At 41.3% G+C, this 27,605-nt stretch overlaps 1 protein-coding gene across 3 annotated transcripts; it reads right to left on the bottom strand.

Annotated features, from left to right (window-relative positions):
* Positions 1–1,993: 1,993 nt before the first annotated feature.
* Positions 1,994–18,681, bottom strand: C1GALT1 (core 1 synthase, glycoprotein-N-acetylgalactosamine 3-beta-galactosyltransferase 1). Of its 3 annotated transcripts, none has more exons than XM_030497323.1 (4): positions 18,592–18,681; positions 11,427–11,666; positions 8,778–9,445; positions 1,994–6,524 (listed from the first exon to the last, which is right to left on the bottom strand). In XM_030497323.1, the coding sequence occupies exons 2-4, from the start codon at positions 11,647–11,649 to the stop codon at positions 6,315–6,317; spliced, it is 1,101 nt and encodes a 366-aa protein (XP_030353183.1). In that variant the 5' UTR covers positions 11,650–11,666; positions 18,592–18,681; the 3' UTR covers positions 1,994–6,314. The 3 variants fall into 3 exon arrangements, with proteins under 3 accessions (XP_030353183.1, XP_030353164.1, XP_030353173.1); XM_030497304.2 differs by lacking the exon at positions 18,592–18,681 and adding an exon at positions 17,854–18,030; XM_030497313.1 differs by lacking the exon at positions 18,592–18,681 and adding an exon at positions 12,147–12,304.
* Between the last annotated feature and the right edge of the window lie 8,924 nt (positions 18,682–27,605).

Below are 27,605 nucleotides of genomic sequence, written 5' to 3'. Positions count from 1 at the left end.
TTGTGTACAGCTCTGGTGTCCTCAACATAAGAAGGACATGAAGCTGTTGGAGCAAGTCCAGAGGAAGGCCATGAGAATGAGAAGAGGGCTGGAGCACCTCCCGCATGAAGACAGGCTGAGAGAGTTGGGGCTGTTCAGCCTGGAGAAGAGAAGCTGCATGGAGACCTCATAGCAGCCTTCCAGTATCTGAAGGGGGTCTACAAGGATGCTGGGGAGGGACTCTTCCTTAGGGACTGTAGTGGTAGGACAAGGGGTAATGGGTTCAAACTTAAACAGGGGAAGTTTAGGCTATATATAAGGAAGAAGTTCTTCACAGTGAGGGTGGTGAAGCACTGGAATGGGTTGCCCAGGGAGGTTGTGGATGCTCCATCCCTGGCGGTGTTCAAGGCCAGGTTGGACAGAGCCTTGAGCCACGTGGTTTAGGGCAAGGTGTCCCTGCCCATGGCAGGGGGGTTGGAACTAGATGATCTTAAGGTCCTTTCCAACCCTTACGATTCTATGATTCTATGATTCTATGAAGCTGTTGGAGCAAGTCCAGAGGAAGGCCATGAGAATGAGAAGAGGGCTGGAGCACCTCCCGCATGAAGACAGGCTGAGAGAGTTGGGGCTGTTCAGCCTGGAGAAGAGAAGCTGCATGGAGACCTCATAGCAGCCTTCCAGTATCTGAAGGGGGCCTACAAGGATGCTGGGGAGGCACTCTTCATTAGGGACTGTAGTGGTAGGACAAGGGGTAACGGGTTTGAACTTAAACAGAGGAAGTTCAGGTTAGGTATAAGGAAGAAGTTCTTTACAGTGAGGGTGCTGAGGCACTGGAACGGGCTGCCCAAGGAAGTTGTGAATGCTCCATCCCTGGCAGTGTTCAAGGCCAGGTTGGATGGAGCCTTGGGCGATGTGGTTTAGTGTGTGGTGTCCCTGCCCATGGCAGGGAGGTTGGAACTAGATGATCTTAAGGTCCTTTCCAAGCCAAACCATTCTATGATTCTATATTTCACTTGTGTCTATAACTTCTGGTAATCAGATACACAGAGTCTGCTACATATTAAAAATAAAAGGCAAGCAAGCAAACCTGCAATTACCAAACAGTTTTTCTCCAGGGTAGTAGCTGTAGTTTTTGTTTCGCTCCAGGACTTGCATCGCCCTGCAATTTACTGGATCTAGTTTGTGCCTGACAGTTCATAAAGGCATAACCTATGCCTGAAACTTTAGAGAGGAGCTTCTATCATCTGTTCAACAGGCTGCTGTTCCTTAGTTAAAATATCCTAACTTCTGAGCACAGTTAACCTGGTTGTCACACACTTCCTGCGCCTTGAAACAATTAATCCACAATTAATCCACGTTAATAATTCTAGAGTCCATTACTGTAGTTAAGGCAATAAAACACAGCTGTACCGTGCTTACGCCTACCATGTGCAACAACCAACATTCCATAAGGAAAGACACCTCCCATCTGCATAAGTAGAATGTTCTGCATTGCTGGATATTATTCTGCATGAATAGCAGAAAGCTAGGTGAGAAAGCACAGCAATTAAACCAACAGGTTGTTTTGGGTTTTGTTGGTTTGGTTTTGGTTTGGGTTTTTTTTGCAGAAGAGGCTGACCTTAAGAACAAATCCTTTTGAAAAAAAGGTGGTTAATTTTGAACAGTTTTGCTTTATCTTTGCGGTATCGGCTACAGTCAGTTCAATCGGGACTCTGTACCAACATGGAGACACTGAAAGATCAGGCCAATGCAGAAACAACAGCCTGCTTGTGTCATCTAGTACTAGCACTTATAATGAATTTTACACTTAAATAATACTACCTTGTTTTCACAGTAGCTTCTTCTTTGCTAACGGCATAAATATAATAGAAAACTGAGCAAGTGTGAGAAGCTTTTTGAATTTTCTGCACCCACCCAAGACCAAAAGTAAGAATGTTTTTATTAGACTAAATTGTGCTGCTATGCTACACTGCTAGTATGCAGGAGGGGTAAAGGAAGACAGACATGAAGTGTGTATGAGATAACTTATTTTATTTATTCAAATCTCAACTTAATTTTGATGCTAAAAATTGGTCAAAGGCACTTCAAAGAAGGTATTTAAGAAACAAATCCTTATGGTGAACATTCCAGACAAGTCACCAACTCATACATGCCATTAGGGACACGACTACTTATAATTGCAAAGTGAAACATTCACAGGTTCGAAGTGGAGCGTACTGTCCAGCAGCAATATTCAATTCTTTTGGAGCATTAACAACCTTTGTGGAGTATTTTAAATACAATATTGTAAAACAAAGGAAATTACACTTTTGGAGTTCCACAGAAGTTTTGCTTGACAGAAAAAGGGCAAAACTGCCTTTACAAGTGGTCCTGTATTGAGGGATCTATTTTCACCCATGCCTGCACTATCAACATCAGTAGCAGTTGCAGGCACATCAAAAATAACCCGCATTTTTCTGTCATACAACAATAAAACACCCTGCTCAAACAGCAAACTGTTCCTAAGAGGTCTAAAATTTATACTTCTAGAAGCCTAACAGAACAAATGGCAACACATGAAGAAAAAGCGATTTTTAATATATATCTCCACCAAAGCAAAACAAATGAAGTGTCCTTAAAAGCAACAGGTACTGGAAAAAGAGCTGCCACAAAATGGGAGATAGTGCTAATGCCATCAGCATTTAAATAAGACCAACACAGACTGCAAAAAAAAACCCCAAAGTGGGAGTGAAAGAAGATTAAAATCAGTCCTCTTCTGCAAAGATGAATACTATCCTCTGATTGAGAACAGTGATCAGAAAGTAACTTCTTGGCATTCTCATTCTTTCTGAACTAAAACCCACTTACCGCAGCATTAAAATGTTACTCTCTTATACTAAGTGACTTTCCCACATCCAGCTGCAAACAACTGCTGCCTAGTAATCTCAAGAAAAGGAGTTAAAAATTTTTAGATGGGTTATTTAAATCACTACAGTACCAACGGAAGCCTTATAAAATTGAGAAGCCTCTTCTAGAAATAAAACAAAAGCACAGGGCAATAACCTGTATGGCCTAAGAGAGCCTGTGCCACTGTGCTTCAGGAAGGTCTATCCACCTCAAGTACAGCAGCCTCCTTGGGCTACAGCAGTACTCAAGCTCAAGAAATGCTTTCTCAAACCACAAAGAGCTGGGAGTGAAACAACTACCAGTATTAGCATGGAATATTATACATGAAAATTATACTAACTGTTCACATTCTAACCATGTCTATTGAAGCTTTTGAAGGTAGTGAGATACAAACCAGTTATTTCAGAGGTTTCAGCTCATTGCTATGGCAGTACAACTCAATATAGAACAACAGCCCTACTATAATCACAGAATGTAAAAACTGATACTTTTCTAGCTTGTCTGGAAGGAAAAAAAGACTTCTTTGCAGTGCTGTTGGAAAGGCAAAAGAAACAGATTCTGAGGCCTAAGCACAAGGACACTTTAAAATAAAGCAAGAAATGGACGTTTGAAGAAAAGGCTCCTCCTATTTCTCCAGATACGCCACCTATTTATCACAAGGTAGTATGTTCTTAGCCTTACTCCCTCAAGAAATGGAACTTGTTCCTTTATTCCTCCATTCCCTCTGAGGTCCTTCATGTTTGTTGAAAGAGACATTCCTGCCCCGCTCTGCTAAACCCACAAGCCACAGCTGGGCAGCAGACAACAACTGGAACTGCTGCTGAGAAAATGCTTCACTGGCAGCTCAGTGGTGCCTGGTTTAGCTTGCCACCTCAGCAACCAGACTTGTGCAGAGCTCAAACATCTCCCTATCTGCTTCCTGTTGTCCACCTGAGACTTGCGCATGATGAAATTGAAAACCCGAAGACAGAAGTCAGGATAGTAAGGAACATGAAGAGTAAATGATGTTACTTCACAGGGCAGCACAGGGCAGACAGAAGACACAACTCTGCAAAAAAATCTGCAGAATTAGTTCTGCCTGTTGTGGTAGAAAATCTTTAAATTCCCACAGATGAACTGAGGAAGAAAGCAGAAATAAAAGAACCGCACAGTAGTTCGGAGATCTTTTAAATGGGTTGCATTTACCAAGAGATTAAGTTGGTAGCTTGGTTTCATTTTATAACTTCCCCAAGTATCCCAGAAAATTTTAACTGCATGCTTGAACAATGCCACTGGAATTATCAATAGCATATGGATTTCACAATATCATTGGTTTGTGCTGCACATGGGATAAACATTTAGCTCACAGAAGGAAGCACCTTTCAGCATGGTACCATCCATTCTCCTCTGGACAAGCATCCCTCTGACTAGAGCAAACTGGAGGCTTTTTCCTTCTTTAAACAAATGCAGTTATAATTTCCTACCTAAGTCAATTAATATAAAGTTCATGTCCCTTTTAGTACTTCAGAGGCAGTCTCGCGGATAAAAGACTAGCAGATTTAACCATGCAGGAACTATTCATTTAACTAATACCTGATGTATGAATCTGGCCTATATTCAGGCAGAGAAGATGTAATAATTCAACTGCATGAGAGACTTACTTCAGTAATCACCATCATGCTGCTGAGCAATGGTCAGAAAGTAAGTCATGACCATTTACTGCTGGGCAACAGACAGAAGCCCAATTCATACAAGAACTATCTTTGGAGAAAAAAGAAAAAGTAAATCCAGTACTTCACGGTAACATCCTCTTGCAGGAACATCCTGAAGGACAGCAGTAGTAAATAAGGCTGTCTGCTACCAGTATGTGCCCTTTCCAAAACAATGACTGGAGGTAATTAGGTTATGTCCAAATTCATCAATATGATGAAGGTGAAAAGCGATAAAAAGATGACGAAACTTTTGTTCAAGTGTGGAATAAAGACACACTACATGTCAAGCCTAATCCCATCCTCCACACTGCTATTCGCTCAATTCAAAAGAGAAAACCAGAAAGTTTTATGTTAACTACATAAAACATAGACTTGGCCTCTGAAAATCTTCCAGTAATTAAAACACCTATTTTTGTCCCACACCAAGAAAGCATTTTCATCTCAGAGGCAGAGATACTCAAAGTAATGGAGAAAGTTAACGCACTTTCAAAGATTCCTGCATTCAGGCTGGCTTACCTGAATAACTATATACTTCAGCTTCAAAAAGAGTGAAAAAAGGATCATTTAATACTTTGTCCTGAAAAAGGTAACGAGCAGCAGCTACAGAAGAAATTTTTTAAAGTGGAGGAAAATAAAAAGTGAAGAGAAAAGAGAGAGTGAAATTAAGTACTTCAGCCAAATAAATGAGATGTGTACGGAAACAGACAAATCAGCTTTGCTGCGGTTCTAAAATAGAACTTCTTTGTATCTGTAAAATTTTAATGAATAAAGTAACTCCACAATCTCAAAGTATAGTGATGAGAAAACTAAATAAAACAAACTAATTTTAACACTGGCTGAAACCAAGTTATTATAATATATTGTAACTTTGCCAAGACACTATTCTTTCTGGTTCACGTGGAAGGAAGGATGGAAGAGAGGCTTCTATTTCAAAAAGTATCTACCTTATCTTATGCTGAGAAATTCTGAGATGAATTTTTATAACCAGTCAACCAATATGATAAGTTAATGCAAAACAAAAACAAACAAAAAAGCCACAGGTAAATATGTAAGCAGCTTGCCTGACCTCAGCAATTGAAATAACAGTAACCATTTCTGGGTTTCTCCCTAAAACAGTAGTGATCCAACTTCATATTGTTTTGTACAAGAGACTTAAAAAAGTTAAAAATAATTCATAGCAGTGAATTCCATTTCTGAAACAACTCAAGATTAATCTTTTGGGTGGATCTCTGCCTATTCATAACAGCCAGTCTGTCATTAAGGCAAGGCAGACTTGAGACTATTTTCACGCCTCTCCCTTGTACGGCACGGTACACAAAGTAACTTCAAGATACTGAGAATACTAGAGAAAGCCATCATCAAGTATTTGACTGTGCAGCATCCACTTTCTACCATTAGAGCTTACCTAACAGAACAGCTAGAAGGAAAAGGAGAACAGAAAAAGGAACAGAAATACTGTACGATTATCTTTGAACCCATTCACTATGTGTTTTATATAAATTCTTCCAGATATTAGTGTACCAGAACAACCTCCTATTTCACAGCTTTAGAGCCCTAAATCTTCATCGAGCAGGGCTGCAAGGTCACACTATCCCAAACAGTCAGAGCCAGCACCAGATTCTATTGTACACAGACAGGGACAGGCAGTACTGCCAACGTGATTTTTTGAATAAGAGTCACTATCAGTAATTTCAGTCCACAAGCTTCATGCAGGAGTTTGAGGAGACTCTTACTCGTTGTACTGGCTTCAAAGTCCAATTAACTCTCAGTAACTTTTTGCTTTAGCTTCTGGTTATCCTCCAGTGCTTCATTTTTGCTCTGCTCTTTTGGATTACTTGCTGCATCAGGATTGTACCGATACAAATACCCATACGGACGGAGATGATAAATCAAATATTCCAATTGATACATAGTCATGGAATCAACATAGTGGAATGAAACTGCCAGATCGGAGCAGCATCCAGGACCCTAAAATACAAAACAAGTCAAAGTTATCAGCTAAAATTGCAAAGCATGCCCTGCATTAAAGACCCAGTAAGAATTCAGACACATCCTCGACTTCATGGTAAGAAATTTACTATCATCAGTCACACATATATTTCAAAACTTAATGTCAGGCAAGCAAAATGTATCAAACATCAGCCAAAGCATCTTTCAAAAATAAAGCTGGACAAAGTATTTTGTTTCTGTAACCAAGCAGGTAAAATAACTAGCTGCTGTCATTAACATCAGGGGTTTTTTGCTTTTCCATACTTTGTTTTTTATGTTGGTGTTTAAACAGAATCAAGCAGCAGTGAGCAGGTCTAAATGCACTGCATTTCCATATGAAACAATACATACTTGATACTCATGACAGCATCCACCCAGAGTACACAAGCCAAACGTGTGTGTGCATGCACCTCTGTGTGTGTGTGTGTGTGTGTGTGTGTGTGTGTGTGTGTTCACACATTCAGAGTTTGGCAAAACAGTCAGTATCTAGCTTCCTGCCTACAGAGAGCTGTAACAAATCATGTTGGAACTATTTTTTTTTTTAAAAGTTTATTAATTTCATTCATGTTCTTAAGCATTTTTAAGAGCTAAAAGATCCTCGTTAACATATTTGTTACAACTTGTATTTTCTAGCTCAAATTCAGCTTTCAGAACACTTTTCTGGAAGATAGTTTGGGAGGGGGCTGTTCATCAGGTTTGGCTGCAGAGCTGCTAATATTCCAGATGGAACTAAGATTAAATATTTAAAGACACTGAAGTGAGCAATTGTTATATAATTGTTATTCTTTCAATACTTACTAAATTTGATCAATATACCATGGTTTTGGTACCAGACAAAGTAGTCTCTATCCAAACACAAATATGATAGGACAGGATCAAATATGTGATTTCCATTACGGATCCCCCCCACCACTGCACCACTTACAGATGTAACTGTCCACAGCTCAGCCACCTGTGAACATCTACCATAGCTAAAGCTGCTGCATCCTGACACACTAAATATGGTATTGCAGCTGGTTTAAACTACAGAAATGCTCTAGCCACTGAATATAAAAATAAATGCTTTACAATGAAAAGAATCTGCTGAAGAGCTAGATTTTTCTCCCCCCTAGCTTGACTGTGTAAGAAATCCTACATCCTATCCTTGATTTTGGCTACTTATGCTGATCTCAAAGCTTGCCTAAAAATAATACCTTCAGAAGTGAAATTATAATCTTAAAAAGAAGCCACATCACAGGTTATGATCATCAAAGTTTACAATACAGAATACCTTCAGATTGTTTTAAAGTAGCACCCTGCCCCCCCCCCCGTTTTTTTTTTCCTTTTTAAACCATAGGTTTCAGATATGAATACAAAGGACAACGTGAAGTTCCTGCAGTAAAAATGTTTCACTTTGTAAACACTGTTTTTGTTGCTACAACAAAAGAATATTTTAGAACTTACTTTGCCAGCTCTTACGCTTGCCTCCACTTCTACAGAAGGGAGACAAGAGTCCAATACAACTACACAAGGAAATCTAATCATATTTCTTTGTTTGGGTCATGCTGTTATTTCACTTCTAGGCAACATTCATTATTCTGTAATCTTTCCAATGGAATTCACTTTACCATTACCCACCAACCCCTCAAGTAACTTGGGACTCTCTTAGACAATGTTAACCAAGCACAATCACGAGTGAGTGCCAAAATTAGGTCTACTTCTACAGGTTTTACGCAAAGTTTGCTGTTGGGTAGAAGATAAAGGTGCATGAGTGCCACCTTCCCTTTCAGTAGGCTTCAATGTAACTAAGCCATATTGTTTGGCCCAGCTCCATGCAGTGAGTGCATACATCTTGGAATTAACCACACCAGTCTCACTGCACACTGGCAGTTGGATGGCTGAAGGAGAAATAAGGGACACTGTGTGCAAGATGTGAGGGACCGAACCAGAACAGTAACTTTGCAAGGAAGGTAGTAGTGGTGACACTAAAACATGTCAAATAGGTTTCATTATTTTTTGCTCTCCACAGAACATAGCAAAACAGCAATAATAATTCACAATTCACTAGCTCTTCTGCAACATTAGGCTCTTAGCGTCGAGTTTAGTGTATCTAACACATCTACACACAGGTGTATCAGGGTATCACAACAAAATCTTCTTTTCTAAAATATATATTGAGCAACTATTAAACTGCTAATTCACACATCATAAGATGTAATTCATAAAATGGGTACCAGGTTCCTAAGGACTTACCTCTACAGCAGGATAATAATTGTAATTCCAGTACCAGAATGTTTTTGGCAGGTATCCCCTGACTAAGTGATGTTCTGGAACAAAGGGATGAAACGTTTCTCTACCACTTGTATCCCTAGAATCTCCTGCTTCCACATTAATGATCTCCATGCATTTTCCTAGTGCGAGGTCTTCAATTGAGGAACTATGAGAGCATTTGTTTGTTTTAAATGCAGCAACAAATCTCTTCAGAGCTTCTTTGCTCAGAACATAACCTGCTCCTCCACTCATGTAGCCCTGTTTCACATAAGGCTTAAACCTTCTTCCAAAGTATATTGGCTGTTCAGGACTGTATTTTGAAAGAAGCCATCTCAAATTGTCCAATATAACATATGTATCATCATCTGCTTTCATAAACCAATCAGCATCATCAAAATAATGGTCATGCACATATTGAAAAGCTTTAATAGTCTTCCAGTACAGTTGGTCTCTGCCTTCTTTGGTTTCTAGGCCCACAGTTGGGAAGTCTTTGTTTTCCTCGGAGCTCATAAAAAGTATTTTATTACAACGTTGGGCCCAAGTGGCCTTAACATGCTTGGCCTTCTTTTCTAGATTTTGAGGTCCAGTCATGACCCAACACAGTATTTTCACCTTCTGATACAGTCCCTCTGCAATATTTTTATTCTCATCTAATAAAAAAAGAGAAAAGTTCCAGAACAATATTAGACTTCATAGCAAAACAAAGAGCAGCCTACCCCCTAGATATTGTTTCTCTATCAGAAAAGAGATGCAGAGAGAGAAAACACATTTGCTTCCAAATGTAAAAGTTAATGAAATTAATGTTAGATTTAGAAAGAAAGCAAACAAGACTTCCCAAACCCAGAAACTAAAATTTTTAAAGTTACTAAATGATCTTAAGGTCCTTTCCGACCCCAACTATTCTATGATTCTACTTCAACTTAACAGGATAAACAAAAGCCTAAGAGCCAGACTGGAATAGGTATCTGTTCAGGGAACAGGCTTTAGAAAACCTTCATCTGTACATAAAAACTGTTGGGAGGCAAGTTTTTTATGGTGTTGGAAGACTAATGAAAATTAAAAAGCTGAGTATTTTTGCCATTCGCAGTGAACACAACTTAATGATTACAGCACGGAGAGGTCAAAAAGCTAATAAAGTCTGCTGTATATAGTCATGTTAACTAATAAAACCTAGTAAGTATTTCTAAAACAGCAATATATTTTTGAAGGCAAAAGCAGGTGGTAAGCCAGAAAGAATGAATTTATCACCAAATCAAGTTAAATCTTATTTGTAAAAAATCAGATTAAGTAAGTTAAGATACTGTGAAAACAGTATTACTGTTGTGCTTAAATGTTTTTATTTGCCAACAATCCAACAGAATAAACAGACACGGTTATCTGAGGCACATAATATTTGACAAGCTGCCAAAGCATTCGTTTCCCTCAAAGAAACATTTTCACTTGACATATACACAGCAATTGCAACTCATGTAAAAGAATACTCCATGGCAAATAAGATCTGCGTAACTGGTCCTAAAATATTCCTGTTTATGCAACAACAGATCAGATTTCTTTGTCACAATGCTCTACAGTTACATGTGAAACACTCACAAACTTGTCTTATGAAGTTTGTAGTTTAAATACATTTAAATAGCAAATCACTTATTAACATCTTCTTCAGCAAATGCAGTAGAGCGATTTTTTTCTCATCCAAACTGTCCCGACTCAGATGCTATCTGTATTTAAAATGAACACATTTAATGAGATGTATCAAATGTAAAAGTATGCCTGAAATATTAGAAGTGTCTATGTTCTCTGGGAAAAAAAGAAGGGGGGGAAAAAAAAAAAATCCAGAGTGTAATCCAATTTCTCAGGTTTTGACTGCAACAGCAACCTGTGCTTGTTCGCTGGCACAGGTTGCCCAGAGAAGCTGTGGCTGCCCCATCCCTGGCAGTGCTCAAGCCCAGGTTGGACGGGGCTTTAAGCAACCTGGTCTAGTGGAAGGTGTCCCTGCCCAAGGCAGGGGGAGTGGAAATAGTTTATCTTTAAGGTCCCCTCCAACCCAAACGATTCTACGATTCTATTGTTCTATGACTGCTGCATAATCAGCTTGCCGAACAATCAAACAATGCCTACAGTGAACCCCTCTGACCACTCCACCATCCCAATTCCATGTTTTACTAACTGTATGAAAAAGTGATTTTCTGATTTCTGATTTGGTTTGGATTTGTTTGTTGGGGGTTTTGTTACAGCTTTATCTAAGAGGCTATTTCAAAAGTTAGAAGTGGACCAAAAGTAGCTCCATAAAGCTAAAAAGCAATTCAGGCACATCTACAATGCTAGCAAAAACATCTGCTTAGCAAAACCACCATGTGATGTCAATAGTTCATTTGAGAAGTTCCTGCTTCAAACAAGTCTGGATACAGAAGTTCAACAAACAGTTGGGCTCTAAGGAAAAAAAATCACTACTGTAATAAAAATGTAAACAAAGAAAACCACCATTCAGTAGAGAACAAAGTTATTTAGAGGTAACCTGAACATGGGCAAAGTGAAAGAAAAGGTTCATACAAACTCTTGGCAGTGAATAAAGCAACACTTTGCCATGCATGAAAAGGGAGCATATTATATAATTAGCCAGGCATAACAAAATACCTTTATGCTGTCCAAAGTCTGCATTGAAATTCATTTGTCCTTGCAGCTGATTGTTATCGGTATCGGATGAGTGCTGACCATGCGGATCATTGTGAAGGACATGAGGCTGGATCTTCACTTGTTCTTCTAGTATAATGCTAAACAGAAGATAGCATACAAAAAATCCTATTGCTGATCCAAAAGTGAAGGTTAGAAGGTTCATCAAAGACTTAGAAGAGGCCATTTCCTGAAGGTAATACACTGTCAAAAACAAATGAAAAATACATCAAACTTAAAGCTGCTTAACATGGAAATCAAATCTAAAACTATATGAAGAAATCAAAGACTAAATATCTGGAAGTAGAGATCTCCATTCTATTTCAGATTCAGTTCCCCTGGGCTTGCCTGGAGGTTTAAGTACAAGAGTAATGCAAATATTCATACAAAATTGCACAACCTCTGATAAATTTAGTGCAAAAGGCTTATCATATTCTTTAGTTTAAAATCATAATCACAACAGTGACTGTACGCACAAAACCCTGTCATATTTATACAAGAATGTATACATTTAAAGTGTATCCCGACTTAATTATAAAAATGTAATATAAGTTCATTTCTTTCATCCCAAGAAACCTATGCTTTAAAATGTAACACCTATTATATTAAAATGTAATACAAAGCCAAAAGATGATGAACATAAGCAATCTACAGGTCAAGATACAATATGGACATGAGATGTACCTTAACTCCAGGAGTAAGTATACTATGGGAATTCTTTAAGAGATGTCAAACACCAGCAGATTTTGAAGAGTTATAAAAGCAAATCTACCCTCAAAGTAGGGGAGTCTCCCTTCCACTTTAGGAAGTACTGAGGATACACTTTCAGAAGAAAGAGTAAGACAATGTCTGAATTTTCATACAGAAATACCCATTCTTAAAAGGAAGAAGAAAGCGCATCAGCCTCAGGGCCTCTTCTACAGATCAACTCCCTTGTATTCCTGTAACAAAAAGCAAAAACCTTCACTTCTCAAAAACCAAAGGACTTGGCTGACCATTTTTATAAAATCAAACAAAATCTGCATCTATGCCTACATAAAGTGAGATTTATACATCCAAAACAAGTGTGAGTTTTTATATATTAAACACTTGCAAGCCAATTTCAGGCTGTTGAGGCCCAAGGCCTTTTCATCTTTGCAAAGTGTTGAGATATTTTCTAGTAATTCATGACTAAGCTACAAAAACATTGACTATTAAATATATACTGGATTTAAGCCAGAGCCTTACAAACAAGTTGATGATGTTCCCTCCATTAGGATCATTCTTAATGTCTATGGGCAAAATCCAATTTAGTTAGTTAGGGAGACAAAAAAAGAAAATCATGGAACACACAGAGCATCGATAAAAACCATCGACCAGAAGAACTGCAGCCACCAAAACAACTCATTTAGCCTACAAACACTTCTCTCGTTGGCTATGTATAGTCTATTGGAAAAAGACTGTCCCCGAGCAAGCTGCATGAATCATTTTGCAGTAACACACACTCCAACTACCAGCTCTCTGTGTGTGCGAGTGCTCTCCTGAACAGACAGTAGAGAGGACAGAAAGCAGGTGTGTGATTTGTTAGGTTGGCACTTTCAGAAATCATCAGATTTACTGCACACATGGAAATCTAAGGCATTTGAGAGAGAAGCAGCTCTAACATGATACACTTTTCCTTCCACGCTGCTAGAAAAATGAAAGAAAACTGGAAGCACAACTTGAAGCACAAAATAAAAATCCAGAAACTTAAAGGTCATATCAAAACCACATAATTGTAACTGAGGTTGATAAGGAGCTATAGTTCTTTAATATGAAAAAGCACACTACACAATTTTTTAATCATACATTGTCTTCCCTCAATTCAGTACTACATCTTGGTGGAGACTAACAGTTGCCTTTAGACATCACATCTTAAAGTATAGAATTGACTGTATCATCATTCACACCCCAGGCCTTGAAAAAATGACTTGGTTTCCAGCTTTATTTCTATTGTCTTTTATGCCACTAACTTGAGAAAAAAATATAAGGGCGTAGATCAGGTGCCTTCCCCCCCCTAAAAAAAAAAACCAAAAACCAAAACCACCAAACAAAAAAAAAACCCAACCCACACTGAAGGAAAAATCTATACACACAAGCAGTCTATGATGCTGAAAAGTATTCACTGTACTAAAATGGTTATTTTTCGCTTTCACTTTCCCCATCTACCACCACAAAATCCCCACAAAATTTGCAATACACAAAGGCAGAGGTCCAGAATACAGCAATGCCTTCCTTCTGCATATTAAAAGGCAAAAAAAAAGAAAAATCCATGCAGGCACACACCATAGCTGCAGCATCTTCTAGAAGAAAAAGTCTCCATTGTTCCACTTTTCAATATTGGGCACCTCTTTGCCATACAATTTCAGTTATCTGCTCTAACAGCTGTCAAAATTACTCTTGCTTGGAGAGAAAAAAAAAATAAATAGAAAATCACTTGAAAATAACTGCTGCTTCTTAAACTGGGGAATTATGTTAAATTAGATTCTTTAGGAAAAAAACCTTCAAGTGTATTGGAAACGTTAAAAGAGAAAAAAGTGCATTAATCACATTTGGAAATCAGAAGCTGATTTGTCATTATTCCAGAAGCAAAGAGGATTTCTGGAAGCAGATTGGGACAGATGCCGAAGCTGCACTTGGTATTTGATACGAAATGCCACAAGTTACTGTTTTCAATCTAAAATAATCATTATATCAATTTTATATAAACAGACTGGACTACTATATACATATTTGTGTATCCATATGTTTATAAACTCCAACAGTAAGCAGAACAGAAATCTTCTTTTTTTATGTTATCTTTATATGTGACCTAAGTAGAGTCTTTTAACTTGCCAGTAAAAATAACTGAGGGCTATAGCATTAGACTAGAGCCAGAAAATGTCTATAAGGAAGGTCATTTCTTATTACGGTAAGCACCCCCACTCAGACTCTCTGTTAACATTCTTTTCTATACAGGGGTTTATTGAGGGTCACAACATACAAAACACTTCAGTGTTCACGGTCAGGCTGGATGAGGCTTTCAGCAACCTGATCTAGTGAAAGACGCCACTGCTCATGGCAGGGCATCGGACTAGATGATCTTTAAAAGGTCGCTTCCAACCCAACCCATTCTGCGATCCTATGATTCTATGACATACAGAGAGGGAAAAGGTAAGTACAAAACCTACCAGGTCACTAGAAGAATTTTTATTCCCATTTCTATTTTCACTTCACTCGAGTTAAAAAGACAAATGCTATTTAAAAACCAACTACAACAAAATCCTAGGTTTAAATTTAATTTATGCTCCACTGCTTTCTCATGGCAGCTTAAACAAATATACCTATTTAGATATTCATGTAGGCAGCCCTATTCGCATCAGCCAGACCAACAAATATTTTCAAATTCTATCACAAAATAGCAGTCATGGCAGATGTGGCTCCAAGTTTTGAGAATCTGCATCTTCCAACTTACAGAAAAAGTATTTTTTCTGTGTTAGAAGCTGCTGAAACTGATGGCCCAATAAAGACAAGGCAGCTGCAGCTCCATGTCCCCAAGTCTGGCCAGCGACAAGGCTGAGGATGTATTCTCAGAGTTGCACGTACAAACATGCATGTACACATCGCTGAATATACAGATCAATACAGCTAAAAACAGTGCTCATGCAAACACAAACATGGTCTGTTTGTGCTCCTCTCCCTAGCTGACTAGGACAAAAGCCTGTTAGTGGAGAATAGAGAGGTATGTACAGTGCGTACAGTGAAGGGATCCACTATACTGGCCTCAGACACCTAATCTACCCAGGAACCAACACCGAACCCTCAGCCTCCCCAGAGCCCCACTCCAGTTGCTGTTACAAACCCCCTTCACAGAGATACACACACACTGCACCCACAGACACACCACAGCTTCCCAGCAAATGGCCTTAGACATTCAGTCCACTCAGTAACTGGCCCCTGGATCCTTTTGTCTCCAGTTGTCCTGCTCAGCGACACACATGCAAATGAGCCTCCAAAACAACCCCTAGATCTTACAGTCCCTCCAGCAGCTGGCTTGGACCTCCTGGACTCTCATATTGCCAAACTGGGGATCCTATGATCTCACTAGTACCTGTACCACACTTACAGCTGCCCTAAAATCTGGCTCCCAAGTGTCTTCCCCTACTTACTGGCTAGCCCTGCATGATATTCACTAGCAACCATACACTGGCATGCTTGCCAAGACAATATGCATGCACTCTGTTCTTTGCAGTTACTCGTGCTCAGAGACACATAAGCCACTGTGACTTATGGTCTCCACTGTGGCTGCTGGCATTCAGACCCCCCCTGACTCCAGTCTCTCCCCTCGCTGGCACATCAGACACAGATGTCCCTACAACTTACGTTACCACTCCAGTTGCTGGCGCTTATTCCTCAGTATGAATATAGCACAGAGCCCTCTCATCCAGGAAAACAGTTAGAAACGGAGCTTAATGAGAAAAGAGGACAGGCTGCAGTAATCTGGCACAGGGCATAGCCAAACATAGTGACCAACCACTTGTTTACAATCAACCCGGCCCTTTATCCCCTTATCCCTTTTATCCCCTTATCCTTCTATTTTCCCATACTTGTTCCTCCTCAATGAACCTTATTCCCTCCCTTTAGTCCATCCCCTAAGCATCCCAAAATAAGTTCTCTACAGTCACAAGATGCTCATCTCCTGCATCCTGTAATATGTCCCATAGTCTGCAGGCAGTTACCCCCTTAACTTTGCAAACTGTTCCAGAGAGCCTTTCTGTTGACTTATCTTGATGCATGTCACACCTGGGCAATGGGACTGATGGCTCTCCAATGACAGAACCTGGGCATACTTCCTCTGATAAGATTAATGGGGTGCCCCCATCCCTGCTGTGCCTCTGGCAATAAGCCTTTTGACACATTGGTCTACAATACTGTCCTCACTCTGGTAGCTGTTCCACAAGGATTAAGGTCACCTTCCTAAGCCAAAGGAAATTTAGAGAATCCCCATGCAATAGGAATAATAGGATACTGGAGCTTGCCTCATCCCCACCCCCCAAAACAAAACAAAAAAAGCCCTTTTAAATTAGTATTTTTAAACAAATACAGACTATGTAACTTCTGGAACTTGTTTTACAAGGAAACATGACTAAAAAAAAAAAAATCCAAACCCGAAAAAACCCACAAAAAACAAACCATCAAATCTGGGATTTTGAAGTTTACAGACTAAGTCTAGATGTTGATACATGTTTTTTGCAGTATCATTCCACAACTGCTTTAAGATTTGATGAATTAACTATGAGAAACAAGGCTAGCCTACACACACAGCTGGCTCTTCCTCATATCTCTTACTTACAAGTGAGGAGGAAGCCCTGAGGCTCCAGCATGAAACAGAATGTAAATGTCATTGGACAGCTGCATAATTAGCAATGAAACTGATCTCCACTACCACACCCTCACCAGAATAGTTAAAAGTCAAAATGCAGAAAACGTGGTTAGCTGTGCAATGCCCGGAAAGGTCTTCTGCTCTCCGAGTCCCATTATTTCTAGGAGCTTTATATGTGCATATTCATATGCTTCTAAAATGAAGCCATATGCAAAAGTTGTACATTTGCTAATGCTGTCTGCATCAAGGATTGCTGTGAGCTGCTGCAGTTTCCTATCAGCCAAGGACAAACTATATTTTTCACTTTCATTTTTTTTTTGGGAGGGGGAGGGGATATCTAATATTTCAGGCATTTCTTTGGAGAACTTTTATCATCAAAAAGTGTTGGTTGTTCTATCAGAAAATATAGCCAACAAAAGGAGGTATTTTGGTATGGGTGGCCAATGATAGCATTGAAACCAGATGTGTAACAACCCACAGCACAGGTGAGAAGGAAGAGAGATCCTGCAATCTCCTTCCTCATTCTAAAAGCCGACAGCCCTCCCGTAGCAACAAGTTCCCACGTCCAAAGCATGGCTTTCCAGACCTCTGCTAACACAGCTCTTACTACAGAACTGCAACGTCAGTCCAGGAAGTCCTCGCTACAAGGAGCGGAGGCGGAGGGTGTGGAGCAGCAAGCAATTCCCCCCGCTCCCCCCGCGGGGCTTTGCGGGACCCGCTCGCTTCCATGCCGGCCCCTCCTCTGGAGCCTCCCCTTCCCAGCCGGGCAGCCAGGCACCTGCTGTCACCGCAACCGCGGCTCCCGCGGGCACCCTCCTCGCCGCTGCCGGGGCGACACGCACCGCCCCGGCCACCTCCTCCCGCCCGGCCACCGCAGGGAGGCACCTTCCTTCGATGCGACCTCCCCAGACGGGGCACCGCCACCACAGGCCTTGCCCGACGGTCTCACCCCTACGACCGCCCAGTGCGGGGCCCCGCCGCCGCCGCCGCCGCCTCAGCGCCGCCCCTCACCTCGTCGAGCCGGCGGGGCCCCGGCGCGCGCTCAGCCTCGCGGCCCGCAGGCAGCAGCCGTTGGCCGCGCGCAGGGGAGGCCGCCGACAAACCGGCCCCGCGCCGCTGCCCCCACCGCCAGCGGCGGTACCATCCCGACGGCCCCGCGCCGCGCACCGCACGGACCGGAACGGACCGGAACGGGGGCGGGGCTGGCGCCCGCCCCGCCGCCTGCTCATTGGCTGGCGAGAGCCGCGGGGGGCGTGGCCGGCCCCGCCACGCGCATTTTAACCCTTGCGCGCCGCGCCGCGTGGCAGCTCGCTGGTCCCGGCGCCTCCTGGCGAGCGCGGGGCCGCTGACATCGGCGGCGCAGGAGCGTGGCCTGACCGGCCGAGCGCTGAGGCCGGCAATTGCCCCTTCGTGTGTCCCCCTCCGGTTGTTGGGCCAGGCCGCGAGTACAACCCGTACCTGCCGTGCGGGGAGACCGCCGGGTGGGTGCCGGCGGCTGCCCCGGGCTGCGGCTGCAGCGTGAGGGGAGTGGCGGCCGGCTCGCCCAGCGGCTGCTGGGCTGGTCGGTGCGGGCTCCCCATGTGGAAGAAACATGGCACACGGCGGAGAGCGCCGCCTCCGCTCGGCCGCTGGAAGGCTTGCAAGCGGTGAGGTGTTTCGGCGGCGGTTCCTCCGTCGCCGCCTCTTCAGGCACGGTTCGGAAAGAAACGCCCCGGGCAGGGCTGCCCGCCCGCCCGTTTGTCGCGTTACCTTGCTCCTTGTGCCCGGTCGTGCCTGGAAGCAGCCGCGCGGTGTGCTCGGACCGGGCTGCGGAGCGCCGCGGCTTTCCCGCCCCTCGTTCCCTGCACTTGAGCCGGTCTGGAGCCTCTGCACTTCCAAAATACCATTAGGCAACTGCAAGGGACGTTGCTAGGTAACCGAGCCCTCTGAAATCACTCCTTATCTCCCTGTGCTAACGCTGCCTACCTTTTTAACATCCGTGACGTTTCTCTCTCGGTATCTTTCCTTAGGAAAAAGCTATTAAATATGAAGAGGAATTACAGATTTAAGAGGTGTTTTACATTACAGTGTAACCAAAGGACGGCATTTTGCAAACAGCAGGTAGTTAATGGAGCTCTGCAGTTAATAGGTAGAGGTTTGTTCATTTTTTAAACAGGACTGGTGTGCAGGTACACGCAAACAAGAGCTGGTCTGTGCTGAGGCCTACGAGTGTTTCTGTAAAGGGAGGTCACTGCCCACACTGCTCTTGATGTCTCACCCTATCTCCTACCTCCCTGTGGCTCTCGGTCCTTCCTCCAGCCTGTCCAGCGGTTCAGTCCAAACCATAGCTTTGCCTCTTCACGACTGGATATCTGTGTGTCTGCTTTTGGCCTCCCAGGTCATTCAGGAGAGGTCTGGCTTTTGCACTGGGGTAAGAAGCTCCCATGTCCCACATGGCTCCAGGTCATAGTTTCTCATTCCTGCCCCATCTGACAGTTTGCTGCCACCTGAAAACAAAAATTACAGGCAACTTGGTAAATGGTATCTCCTTGAGCTAGTTTCATTGTAGAAGAAAGGGCAAAAGTGAGGTGAGCACACTTGTTGTAGGGGGGAAGTTTGAGTGTTTGGCATTAAGAAATTCAACTAAAAACAATAACAAAGACAATGGAAATTGTAAAGGCTGCTGAAAAATTAGAGGTGTCTGTCTGCTCGTTTCCCTTCCTCTTCCACTCCCCATCAAATTTTGATAGGAGCTCTGTCTACCTGTGTTCAGGGCATGCCTTAAAATCCTGAAATGGATCAAATGAAGTTTTCAAAACATCTCATATTACAGATAATGCAGCACAATTAAGCTGAATGTAAGACTTACTTAATTTTTCTTGGCAAACTCTTGCATCATGGAACTTCTACTGTCAAGGACTGTGGCCCATCTATATTAAGTATGTGTATATGTAATGAAATTTTTAGTAGTTTGATTTAAAAGGAAATAAATCACTTTGGTCTTCATATCAGTATATACTAAAGAATGAGATCCCTCCCTATGTAAGAGGGAAAAGCCATATTAAACATAAAGACTGTTTCCTGCACACTTCCAAAAGGTGCAGGGCAAATACAGGGTAGCAGGCCCTTAATCCCTTTATTCATCACTTAGGTAGGTCTTCATGAGCCACCTGGCTGGGCATCTTCACTGCTAAGCCTTCAGGAGAGCGCTCCAGAGTACGCACCTACCGTAAAAGCCCACTTGCAGTTCAGCTACTGCTCTCAACTCTTAATTTCCATGCACCGGAGACTGAGAATACAGGTTTCTAAATAAGAAAGCTGACACAAAGTTAAGGAGGAAGGCAAAATGCAACAGCTGGTGTGAGCCTGTGCGATTTGGCAAGCCATTGATGACACATAAAACATTTAAATATTTAATTGGCTATATCTGTGGTCGAAACTAATATCTGTGGTTGAAACTGTGATTTCCTTCTGTAAGCAGCTTTCTACATGCTAATGGCTGACAAGGAACCAGCTTTACCAGATCAAATTCTACATACTCCATGGAAAACTGTTTTGTTTTCTCACTATTTTGTTCAATTATAAATGGTCTTATCTTGATTCTGTTTATGCCATTGCTTTATTGATCATCAGTAAGACCACGAAAGTATATATTGATGCGTAATTTCCATATTATTTTGATTGAAAACTACTTTTGTGTTCTCTGTTCACTCCTATTTGGTCAGACTACCAGCCTTACTTGCTTAATAGTATTTACAAAAAATCCCACTAACTTGACTGTTCAGATTCAGGGAGGCTGTTCATCTTTAAAGAACCTGTTACCCATTCTGTGTCACCCTGTGAACCCACAAACTGTGGTTGCAGGCACACTGGACCAGATCAAGTACGAGTTATTACCCATGCCTACCCTAGCTCCTAGAGCAGAACAAAAGCCTTCAGAAAAGTGAGTGGAATTTCAATTTACCACCACATCTTTGCTCACCTGACATGGGACAGGACACACAAATCAGGTGCTGTGGTGTCCTGAAAGAGGGCAGAACTATATATGAAGCTGTAAAATTAATTTATTTACTGTAATCTGCTTAATTACTGCATGAGATGGAGTGGATTATAACATGATAAAGCAGTAAGAGGGTTCTCCATGGTGTAGCGTATCACCCCACCTTCCTTTTACATGTAAGAACACCAGCTGGCTGAAAGTCTGACATCCCGTTATGATACGGAACTTCACGCCCTGTATGTCTTGCACAAACAATAGTGGAACAGCTGTGTAGTAAGACACATTACTGATCGGTGACATTAGAAGTACTGTCTGCATTTAAACAATGTACAATCTCTAACTGCTATTTGTCTTAACCAGATTTGGCAACAAATAATCGACTTAAAACAAGCCATTGTGAACTTACAGATTAGTATTCAGTGTGTGCCAAAAACTTGAGTTATATATTTTAAGTGGCAGAATAAGGGATTAATCACTGGATCTTGCAAAAAATGTGACATTTTAAAGAGCACATTAAATTTCTTTGTACTTTCATACCAGACAATGCAATAAGCTATCATTCTGGAAATTCTGCAAGAAAAAACTTTTCACGATGTTTCTATCCTGCTCACAGACCTGCCCCAAAGTCTACTGCAGAATGCTCTGGACTACATCTGTACTTCTGGGGATGAAACAGTGCAAGGGACCATTCTTTGACATCATTATTTTAGGCTTTTTCAGTTCAAAGCAAGTTGAGGGCTGTGTTGCAGCCCACTGGATTGAGATTTTCATATCAGGAAACAGAAAATGACATTCACTTTCAGTGCTGTGGAAGATGGCAGGAAGGCATGCAGGAGGACTGGCAGGTTAGAAATTCTGCTGGGATTCCCTTGGAGGGCTGCACTGTGGATGGACTGAAACCTCAGCCTTGTCCATACTGCTCTTTAGAAAGAGCCCTTGGCAAATGTTACTCTGTAAACCTTGCCCAGAGATTTTCTCAAGACATAAATCACACCAATGAGTGTGCTAATCACTAGTCAGCCTCCCATACTGGAATTTACTTTCTGGCACTAATTTATTCATAGAAGTGGCCTCACGAAACCTGCTTTAAGCACTTAGGCAAAATACATCGCTATTCATAACTGATATATATCTGTATAGATGAGTATATTTCCGTTCATTTTACATAAGCATGCAACTTAAAAGTAAGTCAGGGAGAGTGCAAATATTTTCTCTGTCAAATCCTACAATAATAAAAAAATAATAAATTCTCTAACAATAAAACCTCTAATAAAAGAGCTGCATTTCAGAACAGCTTAAGGTGTAGCCAGTGCTTGTGGATATGTTGGATACATTCGTTTGTTTGCTTGTCTCCTACCTGTTCCTGACAAAAGCAAAGAGGTTCAGCTAAAATGAGGCCCAAAGTAATGCTGCTATAAACTATCATTCTTGTATAATTGTATTTCTGTGAGAATGGCAAAGCTTAATAAAAATGTTGGAATTAATACTGGGAATTCTCCTGTTAAATTAATAGAAATACCCACCTTGTTATCTGGCATCTGTGATAAGTATCATTCAATAAGAATTAGAATGCAGAACTAACTCTTCTTCTACTTTGCCATCATTAGTTATTTAATTTTTTTAATCCCCGATTAAAAATTTTTAATTCCTTTCGAATTGGTTCTTTATTGGGTTTTTTTCACTTTTTTCTTTTTTTCCCCCTAATCAGGAAGAATTCTCTTTCTTCTCCTTATGTGTAAAGAGACAAAGCTATCTTTACAAAATCTGTTGTTAGAGTTTCTAGCCATGGAAGATTAGGGAGGAGAAACATTCCATTTTCTGTTCATATGATAGCAGTAACAACCGAAGTTTATCTCTGTACAGAATTCAGAATGAATTCCTAGGAAAAAAAGCAGAGTAAGCAGCTATAATGAAGAAACAACACCATCATTTAAGGGTTCAGTACTACTTGATTTGAGAGAATTAGTAAGATGCCAATAAAAACTGTGAAGTGAGCTCTACTTTAGTGTGTACTTCTGTGAGAAAATGATAAAATTACGTTATCGGGGTTTTTTATTCTACAGAAAAAACTGGCTTAGTATATGTGATAGTTTATTTTCAACACTGAAAAGCGTTATATTTGCCAGTCTAGTTATTTTATTGCAGACCTTTGCTGTATTTGTTTTACACCTCTTATTTCTGGTAACACCAGCAGGGTGCCGGTTTCTCATTTTGAGGTAATAGCTCGACCTAGTGATGGGAAGGAGCAGCTGCAGTAAGTCTTAGAATAGTTTGTAAGCCTTTTCTAAACAAAGACCATCTAACTTTCTGGGAAAAAAAAAAACCAACCCAAAACCAAACAACACTTCCTTATTGTTCTCAATTGTCTCTAGAAGAGCATATATGTGCATTTAAAGAGTGTGCGTTTCACTGGACACTCTTTATGTCTCCCAGACACACATCACAAAATTAAATACCGTGCTTTAAAAGACTACAGCAGCACAACTGATGTGTGTCAAAATAAATTTATTACAATTATGTCCAATTACTCAATCTGAAAAATACATTCCAATGTATTTTAAGTCTCATATATGTTCAATGATGAATTTAGCTGTTACAGGTTTATACCAGCTAACCATGTCTCTTACAGTGGAATTCAGCTGTATTCTAGATGAAAAAGATTATGTTTGTATTAAACAAAACACCTATTGAACAGGACAAAATCTCACAATGGACGAATTACAATGAAAAAGTGAACTGAAGATTGTAATTTGCAGTTAATCCTGCTGTATTGGCTACAACGGTTAGTTTAAATGCTAATTCAGCTGACACCTAATCTTTCTTACTGCATGAAAAAAGAACCAGAATTTAAATTAGTTCTACCATTATGGCTCTAAAAACTCTAGAGAGTTACCCACTTTATTATAGAATCAATATCAGACAACTAATTTTTCTTTCTTATTCTGCAATTGGTAAAAACCTTATGTAATAGTTCTTTGGTTTTGTGGTTTGTTTCCCTCTCCCTCTCCCCAAGAAGAGAATAAATTACACTGGATTCCTTCTAATTAGCCAAGACCACTATTCAGTGGAAGTCAGCAGTGTGTCATTCCTCCATGGTCCTGCTGACAATAGTGCCATTGGCATGCCATATGCCATGCCTGCCATGTGCACTGTATGGCCAACAGCTCTTTCAGCGATCCTTTCTTGTCTGTGTTAAGGAACACGGGGGATAATGGAAGGGCTGGGATGTTAAAGAAAGGATGTGGCAGTCGTGCAAAATGCTTAGTCTTTTGTGCAGGCAATAACAAATCACCTTACTTTCTGTTCACTCTCGATGCACTAGACGTACCTTCCTGGCACTTTACTGCAGTTCTGAATGCCCAGGCTCTAGAAAAGATTTTCTTTTAACACTTCAGTGCTGTGACCTCTAACTCCAAGGCCAGAGCAAGTCTTATTTGTTTTGAAGCTTAACATAATTAAGCAGAAAGAAAAGAAAAAGGATTAAATAAGAGGGACTATAGCAATAGGGACTCCCAGTGAGAGAGACAACTACTTTTTATACCATGAGTGAGAGGATTTTGTCTGGAGGAGAGACAAGTAGCCTGCATGTCCAAAGGAAGAGAGGAAAAAAAGAAAATGAAATATATTCAAAATTATAGGAACAAACAGCTCTGTAAGGTCGATAAGTTCTTGGAAAGCTGCAAGCTCAAAGCTCGCTGGCATGTGGTTCAGTCCCACTGGGTAAAAGACAGACCAAGTGACACAAATGGGGGCCTACCTTTCTTCAAGCTACAGATCTGACAGTTTATCTTTTCACTTTTTCCCCCCCATTCAGATACGGGGCTCTAGACTGGGGCTCAAAGGATGACTCTGTGTACTGGACAGACGTCAACACTGACTCAATCAGCCAAGCAAAATGGGATGGATCAAGCCAGGAGGTTGTGGTGGACACCAGACTGGAAAGTCCAGCTGGACTAGCATAGTCTGAGTTACCAACAAGCTATACTGGACTGAAACAGGAACAAAACAGACTGAAGCCAGTTCAGCCTGAGATGTTGAGTGCAAGCACTCCAACTTTTAGAACACATCAAGTTACTGTTCTCCTGGGGAAGGAAAATAAAAGTAGGAAAAGGCCTTTGCTCTCTGCATATGTATATCCCGGACTTAGAAGCGTAAGTTTCAGATGTCAGATGTGTTACCAGAACATCACAACTATTGCCTGGTGAATGTACATGTATCCAACACACGTTTCTGCTTGTAAAGATAGCCAGGGTATGAGGTAACATCATTTATGTCAACCCATGTGACTGGGGAGGAGGAACTGACCTCCACTTCCCCACAGTCCCTGCCCACAGCTGCTAATGCCACCACGGTACACGGGTGTTTCTGTGTGGGTCCATTAGGAGAAACAACCTTCTGCTTTCTGAAGGTTGTCAGAAAGCAGAAGATAAACTAGAAGTTTATCTTCCCTGTCCTAGAAGATAAACTAGGCTGTTTCCAGAAAGAGCATTCACCATTTGCCACTTCATTTTCTGTTACTGCTGCAATGCTGGAGTATGGAGCAATGTCTGTCTAAAGCCACTCTTTCCTGATGGAAACGAAACTGTACAACTGTACATTAACTCCCTACCCCAAGAATGACACTAGATTCTTATTAGTGCACATTCAGGAGCAGAAGATGTAAACACATAAAGTACGCAGACTTCAACACCAAAGTAATTTGTAGATGCTGACAAACACAAACAAATCAGGAGTAGCATATGCCATTCAGTTGCGCCTGTGACAATGTGTGGCAAAATGTTGTGGAGCAAATACATCAAGGAAAAAAATCAAGCTGGAAAATACAGGATTCTTGGTGATCTGTGCCCAGCTTACATCATAAACATTCAGGCACTGAGGCTGAGAAAAGGATCATTTGAGGCATCTGGAAAATTTTAGTTGCCTATCCCATTATGCCATTACTACACGTTAGGATTGGAGAAGGATAAGTACTGCTGTTGCAATTCAGGATGTGTTCAAAGCCAGATGGAAAGTACTTGGCCCAAACTAAAAATGGCTATGGGATGCAAAGGGAGAGTGTGAGATTATATAGACTCGTGAGAGTGTAGACAAGATACATCATCCTCCTTGCCAAAGCCCAAATCTCCAATTTTCCAAAAACACAAAGTATTTCAGCATTATCCTCATTATCCCTCAAATTGTTGGTGATGAAGCATCTTTAATGGTCCTTGACTATGTAGATAGCCTGGCAGGGTGCAGAACACCTGTGTTCTGCTGCTACTCACTAGCAATTGCCATGCAAAGGGATGGTGCAAAGCTCATGCATGGCACAGCAATAGAATTTCCGATGTTTTACAGTCCTGCCCATCATAGAGACTTGGCCCACGAATCCTCTCGTGGCAACCTTCACCATCAAGAAAGGCTATTGAGTTCCTGTCTGAGAAACTGCAGAGTATATCCATTTGATGCTGACAGAAAAGGGAAAGTCTTTCTCTAATATTTGAGTCTGGTCATTGTTTTCTACTTCAGATATCATGAGAGATACCTTCAGGAGGCTACTCCCTGTAAAACCCCCAGGTACTATAAGCTGTTAACTTGACAGTCATTGCTGTGAAAGTAAAAGACCTTCAGTGTATGTCTGTCTTAATCACAGCCCCTGGCTTCTCCACTTTCCCCTTAGTTTCCTCCTCTCCAAACAGCTTTCATGTATCTCACAGAACTCACACATTTCCAGTCTTCCAGGCATGCTGGTGGCACCACATCCAATGGATGCAGCAATGGTATTCATCTTTAGTAGGCTTCAGGTACAAGCAATGCTCCACTGAGAGTTGAGCTGACAGTGACCAGCTTCGTGTAACAGTCATACAACTGCAACAGCTCATTCCACATTGTACTCATTTACCTGTTCCCTCTGACCTTTCATTTACTCATCTACCTGTTGTCTTCACAGAAACCTCTTAGCCTTTTATTTCAGCTAATTAGAAACAAAACTACTCCAAGTACTTCCTCATTAATCAGTCAGGAGCTTTCTTACAGTGGTTTTCAGCCATTCTTAAACGGTATTAGCCTGTGGCCAGATGGTTACTCCACTTAACAGATAATCCAGCAAAGTAGAAAGCCTCTTAGCTACTCATGGCACCCAATATTTATGTTCAAACTTGTTCTCTCCACCCAGCTAGCATCAACTTAAATTCCTCTCAACAAAAACAGAGGGGAAAAGCAGCTTTAAAGGAGTATAGTGGAGAAGAAAATGTTTTGGAGAAACAATTACACATGGTAATGTCTGCAGGAAGGAGAAAACTGAGAGGGAAGATGTGACTGAGAAGAACAGAGCTGTGAGAGTGGAGTGTAATTACATCTCGTGCTGTCTGTAGATATGCTGAAAGACTGGATATTGAAGAACGATGCTTAAAGTAAAGGGACTGTAATGGGTTACTTGGCACTAGCCCAGAAAAGGCTAGAAAAGGACAGGGACATAACAGTTAATACTTGCACTATTGTAACTACCCAACAGCAACATTGCCAGTGTTTAAAACAGGTTGTGTGTGGTATTTCTGCCATTAGTCCCACATGTAGCACCATCGACTCCATTAAAATAGGGGATTAAACATGCAAGACACAGTAAAACGCAATAGTTATCCCCAGTTTTTAAAAGTGGTAGTAAAGGGGGGATAACTATGTGGCTCTTACCCAGTGTGTCCTACGGATGTGGACACTACTGAGGACTTACAAGGTCTCACTCTGCCCTAGTTGTGCTTGCTCAGCCTTACTGGGCCCCTTTCTGCAAGTTGCTTCTCAACTTCCC

Source organism: Strigops habroptila, chromosome 1, assembly GCF_004027225.2.
Source record: "Strigops habroptila isolate Jane chromosome 1, bStrHab1.2.pri, whole genome shotgun sequence".
Taxonomy (NCBI): Eukaryota; Metazoa; Chordata; class Aves; order Psittaciformes; family Psittacidae; genus Strigops; species Strigops habroptila.
Note: the sequence above shows the minus strand (reverse complement) of the source record. Positions and strands in the feature narration are given on the sequence as shown.